Source organism: Salvelinus fontinalis, chromosome 16 (assembly GCF_029448725.1).
Source record: "Salvelinus fontinalis isolate EN_2023a chromosome 16, ASM2944872v1, whole genome shotgun sequence".
NCBI classification, from domain to species: domain Eukaryota; kingdom Metazoa; phylum Chordata; class Actinopteri; order Salmoniformes; family Salmonidae; genus Salvelinus; species Salvelinus fontinalis.
The window spans coordinates 11,424,386-11,439,041 of record NC_074680.1 but is presented as its reverse complement, the minus strand read 5'-3'; the positions used below and the strand labels follow the sequence as shown (position 1 = coordinate 11,439,041).

General features: G+C 46.8%; 1 protein-coding gene across 4 annotated transcripts in view; it reads right to left on the bottom strand.

The window, feature by feature from the left end:
• Nucleotides 1-14,656, bottom strand: part of LOC129812645 (protein quaking-A-like) — an 87,510-nt gene that overhangs the window by 47,591 nt on the left and 25,263 nt on the right. For all 4 annotated transcript variants that reach the window (XM_055864385.1, XM_055864388.1, XM_055864387.1 and 1 more), the window contains exon 2: nt 11,784-11,926. In XM_055864385.1, coding sequence (XP_055720360.1) covers nt 11,784-11,926 — 143 coding nt within the window. The remainder of the gene's footprint in view (nt 1-11,783; nt 11,927-14,656) is intronic.

Below are 14,656 nucleotides of genomic sequence, written 5' to 3'. Positions count from 1 at the left end.
GGGAAAATAGAAATGAAACTACTTTCAGGGAATTATGGGGGGGGGGGGGGGGGGGGTTGGGGGAGTGAGGAGGTGAAGGCTCTGCTCGACTATTTTCTTATCGAGGCCCTTTCACTCGTGAGTGGCTTTGCGGCTTTGTACCAAAGGGAACGTATTTACAGACGTAATCCTCTCCACTTGAAACTGGTTTCCACTAGGATAAAGGAACAATGTCAAAATAATCCACAACAATTTTTTGCCTAAATAAAAACAGAAGAATGGGTAGAGAAGGGAGGACAGTTGAAAAGGTAAACACACTGGGCATGTTTACCACATGCAGTGCTAAGCTGAGAACGTGACGGGTATGAGATCCATAACTCTATTCAGAGGGGCATTTATCATACAAAATTCCTAGACCTGTTCAATGGTCATATGGCACAGCACTAAGTTATGGTTGGCACAATTTTATTAGGTATGAAATCCATGCGTACTAATTCCTCAAAAATCTAATTAAGTCCACAAGGTCAGCATTGTGCATATATCTGAGAAACATGTTTTAGTCATTCTAGGAGTTGCCTACTAACAAAGGCCTAACCTTTCCAGACCCTTTGCTTCCCTGTGGATTACGTTACTGTGGAGCTGGCGTAGACAAGCAGGCAGGCTAGGGCAACGTCTGTTTGGCAAGCTCTAGTCACTAGACTGGTGTGGGGTGGTGACGGCAGGGCATGGGGGGGGGGGGGCACCTGTCCTCCTGCCCCCTCTAGTCACCCAGTAGAGAATATAGCGATAAACTCTGGCTGTGTTCCGATCCCCCTGCCACCTTAGGCAGCGGAGGAGTGAACTGTCGGTCTGCATCAGGCGAGAAGCAGAAGGCGACAAGATGACTGGCTCCCAGGCACAGCCTCTATCCACGGCCGGCCAACAACGGCCTTCCGCCATCAGTCTAGCATCAGAAGCGCACGCTCATAGACAGAGGCGACAGGAGCAAGCTCCCTGGGTGAAGCATAACCTTTAAAGCTAGCTAGTGCGCCCAAGCTTACTCTGTCATAAGATAAGAAAATAGCTAGAGCTAATGTCTTTGACAGTGCACACTGCATGATAATTCACACCGTCTGTCAGCATGGCCATGGATATTTAAGGTCAGACAAGCTCAGTGTTTATCAAACCCCAGCCAGTGACAAATGCTTGCGTGGTATACTATAAATTACTGGCCAATTACTCTGCTATATGTTTATTTGAAGACATAGCCAGAGAAACCCACACTAGTAGCTCTAATCCCCATCTGAGGAGAGTCAGTTATGAAAGGAGGTCCTATACTGATAGGGAAATATCCTTTTACCATGGATCTCTCTGCAACTGCTCTCAAGATAGAAGTGAATTCTGCCTTGCTATGAATATGTTGATGCTGATTGTACATGACAGAGCAGGGGCTCGCTGGAAAGTGAGGGAATTGCTCACTTTGAATACTGGGACAAGACAGGAATTACTGCCACAAGGGGCAGGGTAGGACCCACTGTCCCTTCCAAAGTTGAGTCAGTTTTTCTAATGGCTTTAAAAAGACAACCCTTTCACATGCATGATATGGGTGGTGATAAGTGGTTCAAGGACATATGGTTGTGGAGGAGGTTGAGGGTACAGATCTATTCGTAAGAGGGATGGGGGGGGGGGGGGGGGGAGTATTTTTCCGTATCCCCCTGGTAATGGAGACTGACGCGTGGGAAGCAGCCATGTTTGGTGATGGAGACCGTTGTTACCGAGAAAGGAGGGAGCAGGCGTCTGGCAGAGCTGTTAACTCGCCCTCCACTCTAGGAAAATTCAGCGCTGCTCATAAAATGTCAGCTGACGCAGGGCCACAAACGATACTCATCACATAATTCAACAGCATAGATGAAAAAGCAGTGATTCGACAAACCGGGGACTTGAAAGCAAAAGTCCACATGTGCAAGAACTGTCCCCATATGGCGTTGTAAACAACCCTCATTTTACTCACCGTGGAATAAAGTCTATGCTGCAGCAAAGATTCTACATTTTTCCTCAGGTGGTAACATTTCAAAATGGCGTCATTTAGCAGACTAATCCAGAGCGTCTTACAATAATGAATGCATACAACTTTATATTGGTCCCCCGTGGGAATCGAACCCACTACCCTGGCATTGCAAGTGCCATGCTCTACCACCTGAGGTAACCACCCTCATAAGCCACTGGAATGTATAAAATACAGAAAGCTAAGTGTGTGACCTGTCAGAGAGGTGGTTACAGTTCCAAGACCTGCCAGGAAGTCACTAACCGCCCTTCCTTTCTAAAATAAAGCTGTTGTGTTCTAAAATGAGTCAGAGGCTGTGCCAGGAAATCCGACCATTCTAAACCAAAAAGACGCGAGTGAGCATGTATGTGGGGGAGGGGGTCATGTTGGCCAAAGGTCACGCTACCAGCTTCATCCCCCTGTCCCCTTGAATTGTCAGAAAGGGGCACTTAAAATCTGGAGAAGGTTTGGTGGCATGCAAGGAACGTTTGGCTAAACAAGTCAGTATGTATGCAGGTGTCACGCCATCCCTTTCAACAATCAAACATGGCTGACAACTGGTAGCTATGGCCACAGGGCGGTACTATAACGAAACAACATCCATCTAGTTAAAACACATTGTAAATATGAGCAGCTCCAACAGCCAGACTGACTAACCAACCATATAAATCAGCATCCATCAATTCTGTCAATCACTGGAGAGAAACTGATTTGATTTCCAGCAGTGACTGTACAAATTGCAAATTCAGGCTATGAACCTCCATCCCGCCACCTCATCTTTTTTTTGTATCCGTTGAATGAAATGCATGCATAAGCGATCTATTTATTTTGCAAACTCAACAAGAACTCCGCTGGCTCTCTGCGGAGGCCGTTCTCAGAGCAGCCAATTCCCCTTCCTAATTTAAGGCATTAGGAGATTAGAGACACTGGGACCTTTCGTCACCAGTTTCTCTCCCTGACTTTCATTTCAGTTTCCTCCAGCCCCATGCGAATCAACACACAGCCACCACCCTCCCCCCTGCCTGGGCCCCCACTTTGAGGGCCTCCCAGGACGGGGGCTTAGAGTGACATTAAAAGGGGCTTTGTTTACCCCCCTTATCAGCACTCGGCAGGCGGAGGGGGCTGACCGGGGGCGCGGAGAGAAACTCCTTGCCTACACCCCGCTCTTCGCTCTGAAGTTGTCTGGCTCCCCTGGGCCCCAAAGCAGGGAGCAGGCGGGTTACCACTTTAAGGACGTATACAATGTAAAAATATTTGCTTGCCTCAACCGCAGCTCTGGATAAGGAAGTTTAAAATTATTTTTTACTTGTTAGTGGCGATGTGCCTCACTGAGTGTATTGGGGAAGGGGAGCAGGGATGAGAACAAATAATTCTTAGGCCAATTGTGTAAATTAGCGACCATTTTCATACAGTGAGATGAGTGAAACAAGATTGCCTACCTAAGGCACTGCACAGAGTTGCGACATGTTTCCCACCAAGAACTCAGACAGCCTGGGTTATTGTGCCACACATCCATATTGCCCAGTTCCTTTTACCAGGGGAGATGAGTATGGTCTGTTGGAACACATTTACATTGCAGAACATGACTGCAATCTCTCCCCATGCACTGTAGACATGTCTCTCAGCAGCATGACTGACAAACTCAGAGCAGAAGTGACCTTCAAACCACAGAGGATACCCCCCCTCTCTCCTAATAACACTCCTTGTACATAGGAGCCCTACCAAGCAGAGGTCTTGCAGTTACACAAAACACTATTTCCTGCACATACATGGGAGCACACCACAGACAGGGCTGTATACTTTCACCTCTACTCAACCCCAACACAGTCCACTCCTACCTGCTGTTCTGTCAACGTCTGCAACTCAGACCTTTCTTCCCTGTGCTGGATCACATCGACCTCCCTTTGCATTTCTGTCTCTTCTCCCCCCCCCAAATCCCTCACTAGAATAAATCAATACTCTTACTACTATACATGCCGTCTCCCAGGTGACATTTGGGGTTTATCATTAATTAAAACGGTGGCTGAACCATTAATACTAGCCGGCGTATCATTCAATTGATCAGATTTTCACCTTTGCTGTGCTCCATTCCCACGTCCCCCATCAGACAGACAGGAGAGGGGGAGAACAAGTGATTGGAGCACGGCGCTGCCCCTGCCCATTACTAATTAACCTTCGTCAAGTAACAGTGCCTGGGCACATCTGGAGGGTTCTCGTTCTCCAACCCAGACCCAGGGCATGTCTCACACGGGACTGGTGCCACCAGGGCTAACAAATGAACCCCCTTTGCTCTACCTGGGTCATGTTCAGCAGGGCACAAAAATAGAAAACGTTCCAAAAGCAGTGAGGTACCATCTGAACTTGTCCAATAACTTTGCTATGTTGTAGAATGTTTTGCTACCACGTGCTTTAAATGAACACAACACTGGGCAAGGGGGACTAGGATGGGATGGGTATTGTACTGGGATAGCAGTTGGTGGTCCGAGATGAATTCCCAGAATCAGATTGTACCCTCAGTCAGGAGGATGGCTGGAGAAGCAAGCAAGAGGGAAAATGTGACCAGATACTTGACTTGTGAAATTTCTACATCAAAGCACACATTTAGCACCTAATCAGCTTGCCTTTGATACATTTGTTTGGGGGGGTTTATTTGGGGTTGCAGCAGAGTAAATGGGCTGAGTTGCAAAGGGGTGGGTGGGGGGAGGAAAATGGAGGATTGGCGCCGAAGGCAAAGTTCATGGACTAATATGCAAAGAGGCAGAAAAATCTCAATAACTGTTCATCAGAGCGTCGAGTTAATCAGCATAAGTCAATCACAAACCCTCAGACGAGGCTGAGCGCACGCGCGTTGAGTCAGAGCAGAGCATACACTGTGCAGACGATACAGCCCAATCTCCGTCAGCAAGTCAGATATTCAAATAATTTTAGTCAGTTACTTTAATTGGGGTTATACTAAATTCACAGACTGTGCTTGCAGAGCTAAACAGGATCAGAACAAATAACAATCCTATCTGGGATGCCCCTGAATGGATTTCAAACTTACCAGAAGACAAAAACACTGACAGTCAATTCAATATTACACTGTACAAGCACAGGTATGATTTCTGTATGTAGATTGTTAGACAGGCTGGGTGTGAATGGAGCATGTAAGAAGGCCAAGTAGGTGTGTGTGTTTGTGCGTTTGCTCACGAGTATGTGTGTAGGCCAAGGGTAAGTGAATGAGTGTGCTTGCTGATCACCTTCCCGACAGCAGTCGCTGTGGTGGTTGGGATGCAGAGTGACTCCTCGGTCATGTTTAATCCACCCGCCACAGGTCTATTACTGATGTTTGATCCCTCATGAAGAACCTGCTTGTTTTACACTTCATTCTCACTAGTCTACACCACAGGGAAAATACACACAGATCTGGATCCACATTCATCACAACATCTTTTGACTCCCCCTCTTTTCATCAGTCCTTCTCTGATCAACAAACACTAATCCACTCCAACCAGACTTAAATCATGTTTGGGCTGTGACAGATCATAGGCTTTAGGTAGAGTACAGAAATCCTCAATCATCTCCATCATCAGAAATATGTAACATTTTTAAAAATGTATTATAAAAAACCCCCCGAACAATTCAAATGAGTCCCTACCAGCCCATCTCAAGTTCCATTAGTGTGGCCATGTCTAATGACATGTTTCCCACGGGGCCCCGCTTAATTACTTTCTCTGTGGAGGGACCCGGCCCAGGGTCAGTGCACTAGACCGCCTACAACACGCTCCCTTCTCAGTTTTTTCCCTCTGATGAAATTACCTTTCACACTGTGGCTAACACTCAAGAAAACTTCTAAGTGAAAAGGACTCCGTCAGACCCTATACTTCAGCTAATAGACATCACGCATTTCATCAGAGGGATACCCAAGAGTCAAAAATGGGGGTGAGCGTAATGGTACAATCCCAGTAGCCCCTGCTGGGTTGTGAAGACCTGCTGGTTGTAGAGAAGACAATGGAGCCGAAATGGCAGTGGGACCTTGACTGATCATTATGGCTGACGGAGAGAGTGGTACACCAGAAGGATGCGTTGTTTCCTAACGCATTTCCTGTCTCCCTTGTCACTCTGGGTAAAAGGACGCCTACTTGTCACAGCGCTCACCCAATGACACACAGGGGTGGGTATTGCTGCAGGCTTCTTGCCCACCTGCCAAAAGAATGTGTCCACAGTGGCCTCTAATGTCCCTAGCAGCGGCGATCGCTGAGGTAAAATCAGCTCTGCACACAGAAATTAACTAGATACGACACTGGCACTCTATTTTGCATTATTTCACTCAGGCTCACTCAGAGCCTTTCCCTCCAGCCCACAGAATGATTTATGCTGAACGGGAGCGAGTTTTCTATTGAGGCAGATCAATTGTGACACGTTTATAAAAATAAAAAAACATTTTAGACTATTTTTCACGACGCTGTCGCTTAGTGTAAAGTCATTGTTGTTACAGGCAGGGGGGGGGGGGGGGGGTGTCATCTCCACAAATAGGTTAGGACAATCAAAACAGACCCTAACCACCAGCAAAGCTAAGTGTTTCATTTTTTTCATATGTAATCTTACATTTGGTGGCAGCGGTCTAAATTCTTCAATGACTTCCAAAAATGGGGGAATAAAAAATCCTACCAAAAATATACATAAACTGACTAACACGAAAGTGACAAAAATAATCTGAGCAAATGGGGAGTAAATAAACACCTTCCACTTTCGAAACGGGTTAATAAGAGCCCACAGCGATTGCTTTTTTTAAAGCACCAATTTAATCAACAAAACACTGGGAAGTCATTTGAGACGCTCAATTGGAGTCATTTTGCTTCAAATCCCCAGTAAGAACCTGCAAATTAAGACTGGGAGAAGGGGTTCAAACAGCTGTTAACGTGCCAACAGGTTCCGTTGCAGCCGCGGCGACTGAGGCCTAACAATTATTTTTAAACCCACACAGCCGTGGTAGACTACAGTAAAGTTAGGGACAGTCACGCCAGACAGCACATTCTAGTGGGGGAGGGGACGAGATGAGGCTTATTAGAATGAAGAAGAATAAAAACAGACCTCAAACATCCTAGAATTAAGTTGGCGGCACAGAACACCATTATTGAATCTGAAGACGGCACAATGGACTAACAATCTGTCCACTAATGTTGGATGGAATCTAACCTAGTCATTTAATTTTATGCAAAGCCAAAGCATGCTTAGGCAACACACAGCCAGAGGATCTATAGGCAGCCAACGGCTCCTTCAAAAAAGAACCCTTTCCAGTTTGACCCGTTTTCCAGACCAGTTGCTCAACAGCCTACGTCCAACAGGGTGTCCCATTTCATAAACTCAGCAGGCAGCCTCAAGCAGGTGGGGGCTAGGCTTACCTCAGCCTAGAAAGACACCCACAATCCCTTACTCTACACACAACCCATTGGGGATCTTCAGGGGTGTGGAAGGGAGACAAAAATGGGGTGAGTAAAGGAACAAGGGAGTGAAGTGACTCCATTTGGAGGTCAGAGGAAGGAATGAGGGTTTCTGCAGCCCATCCCAGGCTGCAAGGGGGCTAAACTGAATTTGATGGACCATCACTCCCCTCCTCCTGACCTGCAGTCGCCGCCGTGAGTGATGGGATGCCAGGCTTCGAAGGTGCAGTGCTGATGACATCAGCAAACATCTGTGTGTGCAAACACACATACTCTAGAGCCCACACCTCAGCGTGCACATTCCATGCAAAGGGAATTATAACACGGTCGTCTTCGCAGGACAAGTTATTTCGGTGAAATTGACATGCTGCACTGCAGCAAGGGACCAAGACAATCTAATTACTTGGTATTGGGGCTGGAGTGTACGAGAGGAAGAAAATGGCTGAGAGAAAGATGTAACGAGACAGATGAAGGGAGAGCGTGCATGAGGGAAGTGGCAGAAAGGGATGGAAAGGGGAGGGGAAGGAGTGGCAGAGGACAAAAAAGGGACAGAAGTGGAAACTGGGGAAGGATATGAAAATGTGGAAAGGGAAAAAAATTGGAGGGGGGGGGGAGATAAGGAAAGAGAAGATTGAGGAGAGGTCAGGATTATAAAGATAAATCTTCAGCGGCAGCTGTGTCATGCCAAGAGCTCAATATGTGGACTTGGAAAGCAGAACCATTGTCTTGGGAGCTCAGCGCACTCTACGTCACAAGTGGCACCCTATTCCCTCTACAGTGCACTACTTAACTAGAGCCTGATGGGCTCTGGTCAAAAGTAGTGCACTATAAAGGGAATGGGTTGCCATTTGAGACGCAGAGGAGTATGTATCCTGCGGGGAAGAATCTGGCAAATCACTCAAAGGTGAGGAAGAAAATTCCCCTCAGCTAATAATCATTACAGTAACCTCAGAACAGCGAAGGTCTGTTTATATTATTCTGCACCTTAGAACAGCAAAGAAACAGCGGGGATGTCTGAATGCAGACCGATTGTTTAGACAGGAGTGGAATAGCTCGTCAGACCTAGGAGAAAGTAGGCCCCCTTTTTCCAGGCCCTCGCGTCACAGAAGGCAACCCAGCATGCCCCTCATCTGTTTAGCTGCTAAGCTAACAGAGACTAACATATCCACCCTTTCTCTATGAAAAGAATAGCATTGGCAAAACAATGAATATCTACTGACTGGGAAAACTGCGGTGGTGGTCATAAAAAAAAAAAAAAAGCTGGCTACAATCTTTAGGCTTCAGGATATTTGAATATTTCTGCTTTCGTTTGACGTCAGCAAGTGACTAAGGCCATGTGCTGTTCTGTTTACTACCATCGGTTTAGTTTTCCCCAAAAACACTCGCACAGAGACAGAGGGATGATGAGAACGAGCGGTCGAGCAGTGCTCCTCAGACCACACGGTGACTCACCCTATACACAAGGGGGAACTCAAATTAATTTAGCCCTGGCATTGCCGTGCTCTGAGTAAGCGCAACTATGGCACGCCGAGGAAAACGGGGGGGGGTGGGGGGTACATTGCTGTGTCCGCGTGTGTTTGACGCATGTCCAACCATTCGACAGTCTAGGTACCAAAGGCAGCGCTGCCACTCAGTCTCCCCACGTCAGCTTGCATAGGGGTTATAGGCCGTGCACCAATATCTATAGCGCTGTGACAACCCATGGGTACGCCATGCATGTAGGTACCGGTTAAACCTAAGGTGAACATACACCTTAGCCAAGTATATTTAAACTTAGATGCACAAATTCTGACATTTAATCCTAGTAAATATTCCCCATCTAAGGTCATTTAGGATCACCACTTTATTTTAAGAATGTGAAATGTCAATAATAGTAAAGAGAATGATTTATTTCAGCTTTTATTTCTTTCATCACTCAATGAGTATTTGGTAGCATTGCCTTTAAATTGTTTAACTTGGGTCAAACGTTTTGGGTAGCCTTCCACAATAAGTTGGGGAAATTTTGGCCCATTCATCCTGACAGAGCTGGTGTAACTGAGTCAGGTTTGTAGGCCTCCTTCCTTGCACACGCTTTTTCAGTTCGGCCCACAACTTTTCTATAGGATTGAGGTCAAAGCTTTGATGGCCACTCCAATACCTTGCCTTTGTTGCCCTTAAGCCATTTTGTCACATCTTTGGAAGTATGCTTGGGGTCATTGTCCATTTGGAAGACCCATTTGCGATCAAGCTTTAACTTCCTGACTGATGCTTGAATATAGCCACATCATTTTCCTGCCTCATGATGCCATCTATTTTGTGAAGTGCACCAGACCCTCCTGCAGCAAAGCACCCCCACAACATGATGCTGCCAAACCCATGCTTCACAGTTGGGATGGTGTTCAACAGCTTGCAAGCCTACCCCTTTTCCCTCCAAACATAACGATACTCATTATGGACAAACATGTCTATTTCATCAGACCAAAGGACATTTCTCCAAAAAATCCGATCTTTGTCCCCATGTGCAGTTGCAAACCGTAGTCTGGCTTTATGGCGGTTTTGGAGCAGTGGCTTCTTCCTTGCTGAGCGGCCTTTCAGGTTATGTCGATATTGGACTCATTTTACTGTGGATATAGATACTTCTTTACCTGTTTCCTCCAGCATCTTCACAAGGTACTTTGCTGTTGATCTGGGATTGATTTGCACTTTTTGCACCAAAGTACGTTAATCTCTAGGAGACAGAACGCGTCTCCTTCCTGAGCGGTATGACGGCTGCATGGTCCCTTGGTGTTTATACTTGCATACTATTGTTTGTACAGATGAACGTGGTACCTTCAGGCGTATGGAAATTGCTCCCAAGGTCTTGACTGATTTCTTTTGATTTTTCCATGATGTCAAGCAAAGAGGCACTGAGTTTGAAGGTAGGCCTTGAAATACATCCACCAGGTACACCTCCAATTGACTCAAATGATGTCAATTAGCCCATCAAAAGCTTCTAAAGCCATGACATTTTCTGAAAATTTCCAAGCCGTTTAAAGGCACAGTCAACTTAATGTATGTAAACTTCTGGCCCACTGGAATTGTGATCCAGTAAATTAAATTATCTGTCTAAAGAATTGTTGGAAAAGTTACTTGCTTCATGCACAAAGTAGATGTTAACTAGTTTTGGAAAGTCGGTTAGGACAAGACATTTGTGGACTGGTTGAAAAACAAGTTAATGACTCCAACCTTAGTGTGTATGTAAACGTCTGACTTCAACTGTATATCTGGTGAGTCTTGATAATGGCAAAAACAGTATGTCACAGCGTCAGTTTTTCCTAAAGGAGGCCATTCGATTTAGGAGGATCGACTGATGGCTTTGGGAATCGTATTTAGGGCTGGTATAGGGCCTGGATATTAGGCTGAGCCAGAGAGGTATGTAGGGCCTGGTGGGACTAGCAGGAAGACTGGGTTGGAACAGGTTGGGGTGCGGGAAGAGTGGGTCCCTTTATCAGCTCTGTCAGGGGGAAAATGCATTTCACGCCTGGCTGGACCTCTCCGCTGCCTGTCCATCCAAATCCGTGCGACTGGGGGAGGGGAGAGTAATGTTGCTCTTAGAGACGTGAAACGGGCATCCTTCTGTGCCACCCAGTACGATTAGTACCGGGCACAGGTGGATGGTGGCTGACCGGGGAAAGGTATGCACGCCGCCCACACCTCATGACCCCACTTGTCAAACTCCTCACAGTCAGTGTGCACATAAGCACACATTTTCACCATGCCCCCCCCCCCCCCCCCCCCCATGACGTCTGCAGCTAGAGTAACAGTGCCAGTCTGCTCCTATCCAGACCTGTCTTTGTAGTGCCCTCTATCCAGCTATAACCATCCTCACCACCCCATCCAGTCCCAATGCTGGACGCTGCCAGGGGCTATTCAGGGCTCGAGTGGTAAGCCGTCAATTTTCAACTTCCCGTGTATTTTTAGAATGGTAGTCTAACATCACCCCCCCCTCCTGTTCCACTCCTCTCCCTTCTCTGCCCATTTGGGTAACTAACTCGCAAACAGCCAGGAGTGTGGTTTTCCTTTTGGAGGCAGCTCATTTAGCCTTGCGGCTGCAGAGTAGAATTTCCCTTTAATGATACCGCACCATCAAACAGGCTACTAGTGGAGCGAAAATGTGGCATTCGAGTAGTTCAACACTATGAGGTAAAGTAGCATTCAATGGTATTCTGTGTAACAACGAAGGATAGTAGGGAGTTATAGTTGGGAGAAAATAGGGACAGAAGACTCCTATGTCCTTCGGTTTAGTCACTGATGGGGCTAAATCCAAAATTGCACGTGTACAAGTAGCCTGTGTGATCATGTAGTGTTTAAGTGTGCATGCAGATAGTGTCATCACTTACGTCGGGGTAGTCTTTTACAGGCACAAAGAGCTTCTCCTGCAGGTGAATGATAGGTCCCATGGCCTCAGGTAAATCCAGAGGGTGTTTCTCTACCAGGCCGTTCGCAGTGTCATTGTACATTTCTTTCCTCACTCTGTTGATCTCTGAAAGACAAAAGCAACACGCAGTTTGAGGATTGTACGCAGAACAAAACTAAAGCTATGGAAAATAGTCAAGACAATACTACACGAGTCGGTCCAAAGCGGAGTGAAATGGGAAAGGTACCATCAGAACTAATTTTACACTGCACAACATTTGGAAATGTTTCACTACAGGGTACACTATTGAGTACGACCCATTGCTGTGTGTGTTCGATCAAACCATTGAGGATTTGTTAGATGAGGTCTAGGGAGTTGTGGCGTGTGAGGGGTTAAAGCTAGCGCAGACAGCATGTCTGGTGGTACATCTAGAGAAATAGTGCGTTTAAGGAGGCAGCAGCAGAGAACGGGGAATAGGAGCGAGCCAATCGGTCAAGGGGAGATGTGCCTTCAGTTTAGATCAGCCTGTCCGGTAAAACAATTGGACCAAAGGCAGGGACCAACCCACAGCGAGACAATTCCAGTCACACACACACTATTAATGCCTACATGGTGCAAATACAGCCTCAGAAATACAAGAACCCCATATACACCAAGTCACACACACAGCGGAGACATGCAGTCAGTGTCTCCCCAGGGGGGTGTTGAGACATGGGATTCATTTATGATGTTCAGTTGGGCCAGATGAGGAAGGACAGGGCTGCACGGTGTTCTGTAGCTTAACTACAGGATGGACAACCATTGGTCACGCTGCATCCCACATCCCTGGCCACACGGCCCCTTTAACCATGACAATGTATTCCGCAACCACCAGTTGATGTTCACAAACCATCCCTCAACCAAAATGCCTGTTATGTTCGAGCCTGGTCCTGACAAATTAGCTAGGCCCCATGTCCTATTTCAGATTTAGGCGCCCACCCCCCCATTGTGGACCACACCGCATTTCTGTAAATGTTTAGCTTTCACAGCATTCCTAATTCAATTGAGGTAAAATCCCAACGCACACCTTTGTAGGAAGTTTAGCCAAACTGGATCGGAGAGAGTTCATTTTAGACTAATGGAGGTGGGGGTGGGGGGGGGGATGTGACGCCAATGGGAAATCACAACAACTACCGAGGCAGAGGAAACATAGGCCATCTGAGGGGGGAGTGGTAGAAAGAAACCTGGGGTGGCAACCCTTCAATTAAAAACATCCGCATCATAGACATCAATACCAGATCCCGAATGACATGGGAGGGAAATCACCTCCACAGCCAAAGGAACCCTGAATGCTAACACCAAATGCCATAGTCCCTCAACTGCTGTAGCACCACACAGAGCAGCATGGCTTGTGAAGAGAGGGTGTTATAAAAACACACGTAGAGGACCTGAAGACCAAAAAAAAAAACAAGTGGCTGTTGAAAGGGATTTCCGGACCATAGAAGGAACATCTGGCAAGCAGCTCAGGAGAATCTCACAGATCCATACCGTCAAGGGTTACAGAGCAGACCACTGAGATGACATAAGTCCTCCCCATTAGGGTGACATGACAAATCTATTCAGCTGTCGATTTATGAATTAATAGTGGGATGGGGAATGCAGACAATACCGCTAAGTCGCTAGGTCCTTCCCTGGATAAAGGACCGAAAGCTTAGGCCAGACCAATTAATAGTTAAACGTTGACATTTTGGGGGGGGGCCAGGACTTAGTTGAACCATGCAATTCTCACAGATCTGTTTGAGTAGAGAAGGGTGTAGTATGTGGGACGGACAGGAATTTGTCCAATAAGAAAAGGTGAACTTTTGTTTTCCGTTGTAAAAACGTTTGGCTACGGTGTGACCTAATGAATTTGGTCCAGCTGGGACCATGGGGATGACCTTGGTGGGCTATTGCAGCCGTATGGTCACAGGACTCAGTGGTGATGAGATGCTAAAAGGTAAGCTGTGGAGAGGTGGTTCATTCTGCCTAGAGCATAGGTTGTGTGTGTACTCAAGCAACCCAGGGTGGGATTCGTAGGAGGGCCAGGCACCGGGGTTCATCAGGTTTGAAAGGCTTAGAAATTGGCAACCCAGCCAACAACTTGTAACGTTCCTCCCTCTAGACTGACAAGCACGGCCTCTTTACAAAAGACCCCCCCCCCCCCCCCGGCCTAATTTTATTTCCTCCTGCTAAAATGTCACATTAACATAGAGGCCGGGCAATCAGCCCGAGGAGCACAACATCTCATTTCACCGGCATCGAAATCCTCGCACCAAGTCTTTTCCCAAACGTTGGGCTAACCTAAGAATGACCCCGCCTGGGCACTTGCGAAGAAATAATTTGTGCTTGTCCACCCTGGCGACGTGTGGCTAGTCAAAAAGGTAGAGACTAAGGATCATTCAATCCAAAATGGAGAAAGAACAGCTGGATAACTTGGGCAGTAACAGAGGAGAACTGACAGCAATTCAGCTGATGCAACTTTACCCAGTGCTGTTTGAAGCACATACACACAGCCATCTGAAACTACTTTGATGTTAGCATAGAAGGTCTAGGAGACTAAGGATGAGTGGAGAGGAAAAGGTATGGCAGTCCATGTATCACCTCTGTGTGCGTGCGTAAGGTTAAATGAGGTAGTAATAGATCCCCCTGGCCTCCCTTCACCCCCACCCACTCAGCTTAGTTTGTAGTGTTTCAAAGTGCCAGAGTCAGCATTCGGTCTGCTGCACACACCGAATCGCCAGGTCTGCCTATTGCATAACACACAGAGTTGAACTCTGCTCTTGACTCTTGATATGACTAAAAAATATAAACTTGACCTTGAGCGGCAGGAGGAGTCAA